Below are 8,898 nucleotides of genomic sequence, written 5' to 3'. Positions count from 1 at the left end.
AAAAAATATATAAGTCCATCCAAAATGAGCAGTAGGCCAATCTTAGAAATTGAAGAAGGCGAAACCTCAAGGAGGAATATTTCTTCCAGACCAACAGGGAAACTGATGGTATTTTTCATTCCTGTGATAAAAACCCTCCTATTATGTGTGTACTTAAAATTTTATCTGACATTAATGTTATTCATTTCAGATGTTGAATCAACCTGTTCATGCTGCATAAATATGGTGATTAATATTTATGTTCTATAAAAGATAAGTTTGATGAATATGAATTTCAGATCAGACGTTGAAATCGATTCAGAATACACAAATTTCAATTAAGAATCTACTAACTCAAGTGCTGGACGAATTGCAGCAGCTCAAATTGAAGAAACTGACAGAGAAGGACAGAGATGGCAATATTTCTGTATTTTCAAAGTTCAAATTTCTTCCTATCAATGATGAGGAACATTTAAAAATACTAGAGGGGTATTTAGAAGCAGAGCAAAACTTTTCAGCTACTGTGAGTGCCCCAGTTATATATTAACAAGATTCCACTTCTTTTAATTTATTAGTCTACATCATATTTTTGTTTTAGATCGATATTTGTGCTTTTTTCCCATTCCTTCATGAAATGGAAAAAAAAGCACAAATACGCCACTAGAGCCAAGGAACATCTGATCGTGCCCTCGTTGAGATTCTCATACCTTCAAAGAAACTCTTTACATACCCTGGTGAAAATTTACAATAAAATACCTGATGAAATCAAACATCTGCCTCAAAAAAGGATGGAGAGAGTACTTTTCAACTATATGAAGGACAGACCATACTACCCAGTCAACCAGTTTCAGTCACAGGGAAGTTGTTGGGAATTACCACTGTGGAAATGCGACTTCACAATGTTGATTTAAAAAAAGGCCACCAGTACTTACTGGAGAGTGCTTAATGTCCGCAACATCGCATATCGCGGGTAATTACCCAGTACATCACATAGTAGGTGTAAAAAAAGCACCCTAGACAGCAACTTTGCGACTTCTCATTTTGGAGGTTTTTGGAACGACTATTTTGACAGAATAAACTACCAAAGTGTATCCTCTATTGAAGTTATATTCATGTTCAATTTGATAATTACCATCGTGGCAATCAATTTGCACTCTATATTTCGAGGCGTTCCGAGGAAAAGTGACCCAAGCTACAATTTTTCTGAAATTGAATTAACAGTAAGAACTGCCTGAAAATGAATCAAAATTTTATGTACCTACTCGTAAACTCAATTTCAGAAAAAATGTAGCTTGGGCCTCTTCAGCTCTGAACGCCTCATTTGTACCCTGTGTTTACTCTTTACTCTTACCTACATATATTTCGCATTCTGCTCTCATCCTCAAAAGGGAAATTGAACAACTATATGAATCACTGATATCTTTTTATTCAAGATTAATATGTTTCATACAAATCCAAATATATAAAATAAAGAAAATATATTTGTTATAAATCTTCATTCCACTTCAGGAACGGCATGGTCCAGCTGAAGAAGAAAAAATCAGAGCAGTATTGATAGTAATAAATTGAGAGCACAGTATATAAAATAATAATTTGAAGTTCTCTCGATGATTCAAATCAATTCCAAGTTTGATTTTGAAGGTTATGAATGTTACTTATCACCTATATTCATATTAGGTATGTTGAAAGTTGAACGTTACAAAGCTGCAAAAATGGGGAGGATAAGAGGGCCAAGAAGTGATCATGATGTTGTCATTATTTCAATAGGTTATATAACTACTCACCTTTTACTGCACGTTAATTAATCAATCAACGTCAAGTAACACTTAACTTAAATTTAATAATAGAACAGCTCGGTTAAAAAAATTATCAGAATGGGTTTGATTTGAGACCTTTGTTATTGATAACCAATTCGCTTAACAGGGTTGAAGGTCAGGTTGTTGGAATAAAAACCACTTCTCAGACCATTGCCGACATGTTTCGATTTTATTCTAAAATCTTCTTCAGGGCTCTAAAATGATTACAAGATTTTTCAATTAATAACACTTATAAATAAAATGTGTTGGAACATACATGTATTGTCCCATTGTATGTTCCAACACATTTTATTTATAAGTGTTATTAATTGAAAAATCTTGTAATCATTTAAGAGCCCTGAAGAAGATTTTAGAATAAAATCGAAACATGTCGGCAATGGTGTGAGAAGTGGTTTTTATTCCAACAAGCTGACCTTCAACCCTGTTAAGCGAATTGGTTAAAAAAATTATTCTAAAAATTCATTCATGAAGATTTTGTTTGTTCATTCTCTCAACACAACGCAGTCACAAAACGAAACACGTCACACCACGTTTTGCATAGCGGGATTTAGGTTATGGGTTAACCTCGAGATAACGTGCTGATAAATAGAACATTTCAGACAGTTACTGAAAGTTTTTCTTAGAGAAGTCGCTGGGTAGAGTTCATCGAAATTTATTCACAACACATCATTTCATGTTCTAAAAATATCACAGATTCAATATTTCAAAAATATCAATAGAGAGAAGTCGCATAATAGTAGCTATGTTCACTTCATCGGAACATCTCAATATGATGTTACATGCAACCACTAGGGATCTAAAGTTGAGGAATTCGCAAACTTAACAATATGCGGACGTTAATGTCCACAATGTGAAATCTTAAGTACATCCATGAAACTTCTCAAGAAGCTCTTCAATGCGATATTTTTGGGTACTTCCTGCGACTTACTGTTACATTTCTGGTTGACTGGGTATTCATTGAACGAATTTTTAAATGCTTGATACTTGACTGTTTTTAAGATATCTTGTTTAGAGATAACTTGTTTACTTGTTTTATGATTGTATATGTTTATGTCTATTGTTTCTGTTTTAAATTGATCTATTGACTAGCTCTGCACCCTAACAGGGTTTTTTGTATTGGAGTATTTAAATAAATGATGATGATGATGATGATGAATTATCCAGGTTAGGAGGCAGCTGCATTTATGATTTTCTAAAAAGATGTATGAACGCAATACTCACCAATTCCTTCGCAGCCGAAGGAATTGAATGAAAAAAAAAGTTTTCAGCAGCTTAAAATTGGCGAAGGTGCTAATTGTTAAGTGATGATTTTCTTATAATGTAGCTTATTATTATCGCGGTTAGTTTCACTAGAAACTTCAAGGTGTATAATCATATTGGTCGCATTCAGCGGACGGAGCGCAAAACGCTTCTGCTACCCATCGGTAGCGGTAGCGGTCAGGAACATGTTGAACGTTCGCTGGCAAGCCGAGATAGGATAAGGCAGTCCAACATCAGCTGATTAGTTGAAAAGTCTGTAGGAAAGACGTAAACAAACGGATTTTTTAAGTTTCGTTAACCTTGTGCTGGTTAAGTCAGTTTTTTTTTGTGAAAAACATAACCTAGAATTCTGACGAATCACTTTGTTGCTCTAGTATATTTCCTATAACTTATTTAACATCCTTCTTTATTACCTTCCATCAATTTTCATTTCATTTTCCTCAACAAACTCAAGCTCGTGCATCTTCCACACTAAATAACAACTACCCACTCAGTTCAAGTCCAACTTTCGCTCCTTTCCGCTACCGCTACCTAGCACAAATCAAATCCGCTCCCAAAAGTGGCGTCCGCTCCAGAACGTGTTGAGAATGTAGCGCATATGTCACCGAACGTTTACGCTAGCGTTTGGTAACAGTTGCGCAAGGATTCGCGCATTGGCTGTTGACGGGGCAACATATTTCCGGCTGATTGGAGTTCGATTAACCTGGAATATTCCTTGTTGTTGTGTCTCGTGTGTGAAAAAAATCCCGGTGGTGAGTTTAGAACCTATCCTATAATTTGTGCTGAACACTGTAAATATTTCAGGCCTCTGGGCCTATAGTTGTAGTTAGAATTAAGTTAGTTTCTTTTTTTTAGTTTTTTTTTGTTTCGGTTGGGATCAGATAAGCTCCTTATCTCTGGTTTTTTTTTGTTTTCATTATGGATGAAACAGATCCCGAGGCTTGGCCTCGGGTTCTGGAAGCATTATCCCCCAGGGCAAGGCTGGCCTTGGAGCAGCTGAACAGGGATGAGTGGAATTCCATTAATGTGGGACTCCTGAAGGATGAAATCACTCTTGTTAGGTCGGAGGCATACCGTTGTGGGAGGGTGAATATAGTTGAAAAAATAGACGAAATTCTATCTATCGTTGCCCAGGGCAGATCGAAGATTAAAAAAATGCATTGTTTTTATTCTGATAGGGATAGGGGTCCTTTTGAGGTTATGATAGAAAGTACCAATAAAGAGATCAAAAACCTGAACCCACTCAATATAGGTAAGGTAATATATAACAACAAAAGCTATAAGGATTATAAAATTCTGAATATCAGTAGAAAGGGTATTAAAAAAGTAGGTGTAAGATTTTCATCAGCCGATCAGGCAAACTGCTTTGTGAGGTACAGTGAATTTGACCCCAGCTCATATGATGTCTATATTCCAGGTAGATTTGTCTCAGTCATGGGTATTGTCAGGGATATTGGTCAGGATATAACAGATGAGGAGCTAGTCAATATGGGTAAGGGATTAAATCCAAATGTGAAATGCATAAGAGTACGAAGATTCAATCGAAGGAAGACTACTGAGGATGGCACTGTTTTTGTGAAAACGAATACGTGTGTGTTGACCTTTGAGGGTACAACATTACCAAAATACTTTGAATTGTATAATATCAGACTTCCGGTCGAACTGTATATTTCCCCAGTTGTACAATGCAATAAATGCTTACGCTATGGTCATGTGAGGAATCTCTGCAGGGGGAGATTCAGATGCAGGAAATGCGGTTCATATCATGAAGATGAAAAGCCTTGCGATGCTGAACCTTGTTGTCTATTCTGTAGACAGGGGCATGAGGCCATGGATAGACGATGCCAGGAGTACCTAAGACAGGTTAAGATGAGGGAGATTATGGCAATTCATAATGTCTCGTTGTACGAGGCAGACAAATCTTGTAAAAGATCAATGGCTCCTAACCCATCGGAGTTTCCCTTAATAACGGGGAAAAAACAAGAGGGCATGCAGAATAGACCACGTAACCAAACATATGCAAGTATCGTGTCGCAAGCTGAGTATAAAACCCAGAGCTCGATGCGAACCAACGACAACGGTCCAAGACTAAAAAGAAAAGCCCCCTCCACAGTGGGCTATGACAAAGCGGAACATGAAGCGTGCTTGTTCTCATACAGGCCGGCTTCCCCAACAAGTCACTTTTCCCAATCTTTTTCTCAGGCTACTTCCGTACCACCCCATTCACAGATGGACACCGCTGGTGAAACCATGTTGAGAAGGTCAGAATCTCAATCCCAAACGAAAGGTAGAATGTACTCTACCAGCCAGAACGACCAGTCAATAATGGATGATGTTGCAGATGATACCGGAGAAGACAGACAAATGATCACATACAGTGAGGACTACCTGAGATATGGGAAGTCCTCACCTACATATTAATCTCGATCTTAAATAATAGTAAATTAATTGCTGATATCTCTGTTGGGCACCTTGAGGTTTTTTTTTTTTTTTTTTTAATCGAGTGTTGAATGCTTAAAATTTTGCAGTGGAACATACGTTCCCTTTGTGCCAATTTTGACGACCTTAAGGTCCTCATCAGAGACTTCGAGCCAAACATAATAGCGTTGAATGAGACCTTTTTGCGAGATTATCAGGCTTTTCGTATCTCAGGTTTCTCCCTGGTGAGGGAAGATAGGGCTGATGGTTTTGGGGGTGTTGCAGTGGCGGTGTGCAACTCCCTTGAGTATGAGGTGGTGGACTTGAGCTATATGAACTTTCCGGCTGGAGTCCAATTGCAGGGCATTCGTTGTGCTGGTGTCACTGTCGTCAATATATATGTACCACCGGATATCTACCTTGTGGATACCCATCTGGATCAATTTGCGTCGATAGTGGGGGGGCACCTCTTCATCTTGGGTGACTTTAATGCGCAGAACCCCCAGTGGGGGTCGGGGAGATGTAATCACAATGGGGGTATTATGATGGCATTTCTTAGGGAATATACGCTTGTTCTTTTGAACGATGGTACGCCAACCAGGCGTACTGCCCCGGGTCAGAATCCCAGCGCTCCGGATTTGTCGATCTGCTCTGGGGAGCTGATGCTTCGCTCTACTTGGTCCGTAATTCCGGACTCTGGACCTAGTGACCACTTCCCTATTTTTATAGAGGTGCAAAATGTGGCTCATGATTTCAGTACTCCCAGAAGATCACTTCGCGAATATAATACCAAGAAGGCCAACTGGCAACTTTTCGCCTCCAGTTTCCTTGAGCAGATCGAAGTGAGACGAGTCAACGATTTAACGGAGTATATATCAACTATCCGGGCTGCAGCTGATGCCTCTATTCCCAAATATAAGGTCCGAAACACAAGTAGGCATAGTGTGCACTGGTGGGACGAGGAGGTTGCATCTGAGATATCCCTCAGGAGATCCCTTTTGAAAGCCTACAAACATGCCCCTTCCATTGAGAACTTTATTAAGGTCAAACACCAAATTGCGAAGACGAGACGGTTGATCAGAATGAAGAAAAGAGACTCTTTTCGTAAGTTCACGGAGAATCTCTCAGTGAGGGATACAAGTCGTTTTTGGAGAATAGCAAAGAAATTCTCTGGTCAACCTTCCAGTATGAGGGGACACACAATTTCCGACCAATGCTGCAGAGACATCCTGGCTAAGATTGCCCCTGTTGACCTTTCACAGGACCTCCTCCTTGAATATGAGGACTCTTCGGAGAGATTCAATTTGGAAGAACTGCAGTACTCGTTGAGGGTCAGAAAGGATTCTTCTCCGGGTGTAGATGGTGTGGATTACATGATCCTGTCCCACCTCCCCCTATCCACTAGGATACTGCTGCTTGAACTCCTCAATCGGTTGTTGCGGGGTGAGTGCCCTCCACCGTGTATGAAGACTGCGATCATAATTCCTATCCTGAAAAACAATCTTCCGTCTAACGTCTGTACAAGCTATCGACCTATCACCATTACGTCCTGCGTCACAAAAATCCTGGAGAGGATGTTGAAGGAAAGGATAGAGAAGATAGTGGAGGACCGATTGGGGCAGGCTCTAACGTTTGGCTTCCGTAGGGGAAGATCTATCTACGACTGTCATACTCTTCTTACTGCGCACATATACAGGGGATTTAAGAACAAATTATTTACTGTAGTTGTGTTTCTTGATATTTCAAGCGCATATGACTGTGTCAACCTGAACATACTCTGGCAAGATATGATAGACAGCGGTGTTCCGCGTAATATAGCCAACCTGATTTACCAACTATTCAGGGGCAGATCAGTTGTCATCAGGGGTTCATCGGGATCTGAGTTCCGGGAGGAAATTACTAGAGGACTGATACAGGGCTCTGTGTTGAGTCCCCCGCTGTTTGGCCTGTATACCCTCTGTCCCCGAGGACTTATACACCGGGAGCTTATCCTACTTCAATATGCAGATGACTTTGCGTTGCTTGGCTCGGGAAGTGATGTCGAACACATCGTGGAACTGCTGAATACTAGCCTCGAAACCTTGAATACTTGGTTGTCTGCTAGAGAACTGAAAATTAATGCACTTAAGTCATCCGCCATTGTTTTCTCGAAGGGCTCCATTCCCTTGGATCCCCAGCCAATATTGGTCGACTCCCAGGTCGTCCCTTGGAGATCGCAGGTTAAGTATTTGGGTGTCACCTTTGAACAAAAACTAAAGTGGGGGCAGCAGATCGATTCCATGTGCTCCAAGGCGATTTCACAGTGTAGGATCATCAAGAGTTTATGTAGACCTTCGTGGGGATCACATCCTACCACTCTTCTCAACATCTATAGAGGACTTATCAGACCATATCTGGACTTTGGTGGAATCTTATATGGTAGGTGTGCTAAAGCCCAGTTGCAGAGACTGGATAGAGTCCAGCTCGCGGCCATGCGAACCTCCTTGGGCCTTATGAGGTCGACCCCCACTCACGTCATCTTGTCGGAAGGCGGAGAACCCCCGCTCAAATATAGGAGACTGTGGCTGTCTTATAAGTATGTCTCCAAGTTGTACAGATTTTCGGATCATCCTCTGCGTCGGGCTCTTCGAGATCCGGGTGAGCTGGACCCTTTATGGTTCAACGGAACGATCCCGGGATACCTACAGGCGCTCAAACTCGTTGACAGAAGAAAAACTTTAATATGGCAATCTCCTAATCTGCCATACTTTCTAACCGATATCAGGATTAGGTCGAGCAGAGTGGACGTCCTCAAGACTGATTTGGGGAAGGGCTCGGTGCTGAATATTGCGATGATGGGTGCTCTGCTTTCGGAGAGGTACGGGGGATATGTTGATATTTATACGGATGCCTCAAAATCACATGGTCCTGAGTCGGTGGGTTACGCGGTTTGGATTCCGTCTATCCCTTTAAAAGCATGTGGTAGGCTCCCAGACCATTGGTCGATTTTTTCAGCTGAAATGTTTGCTATTAACCGGGCGGTTCAGATCATCCTAGATAAGTCAATTCGAAAAGCGGTTATAATTTCGGACTCACTCGGTGCTCTTAATAGATTAAAGAGTGGGAAAGTTGACGCTAATACTGACATCTGCACGGTGAATGTTCTCACTCTGCTCGCTAGGGCGAGGACCTTGGGTTTGCGAATCTCTCTTTTGTGGGTCCCTAGTCATTCATATATAGTCCACAACGACACGGCTGACATGCTGGCGAACAGGGGTAGGGCTCTACCTGGTATATCGCGGCTGAGGGGAGATCCTCGAGAACTGTGGCCTTCCTACAGAGACACACTTTGGAGGGACTGGGACAATGAGTTCCATAACATCGGACAAAGCAAGGGCAAAATATACTCTTCAATGATTAGTCCATCGAAGTATCGGAGTAAAAC

The 8,898-nt window shown here is 40.9% G+C and overlaps 2 protein-coding genes across 2 annotated transcripts; both read left to right on the top strand.

Moving 5' to 3' along the window:
• The first annotated feature begins 209 nt into the window (after positions 1 to 209).
• LOC123322374 lies at positions 210 to 799 on the top strand. Its single transcript, XM_044910319.1, has 3 exons — positions 210 to 225; positions 279 to 502; positions 578 to 799. The coding sequence occupies exons 1-3, from the start codon at positions 210 to 212 to the stop codon at positions 641 to 643; spliced, it is 306 nt and encodes a 101-aa protein (XP_044766254.1). The 3' UTR covers positions 644 to 799.
• A 2,896-nt stretch (positions 800 to 3,695) lies between these two features.
• On the top strand, positions 3,696 to 5,547 carry LOC123321972. Its single transcript, XM_044909785.1, has 2 exons — positions 3,696 to 3,808; positions 4,474 to 5,547. Exon 2 carries the CDS (start codon positions 4,491 to 4,493, stop codon positions 5,475 to 5,477), a length of 987 nt encoding a protein of 328 aa, XP_044765720.1. The 5' UTR covers positions 3,696 to 3,808; positions 4,474 to 4,490; the 3' UTR covers positions 5,478 to 5,547.
• Positions 5,548 to 8,898: the final 3,351 nt, after the last annotated feature.

Source organism: Coccinella septempunctata, chromosome X, assembly GCF_907165205.1.
Source record: "Coccinella septempunctata chromosome X, icCocSept1.1, whole genome shotgun sequence".
Lineage (NCBI taxonomy): Eukaryota > Metazoa > Arthropoda > Insecta > Coleoptera > Coccinellidae > Coccinella > Coccinella septempunctata.
This window is presented reverse-complemented; position numbering and strand designations above follow the sequence as displayed.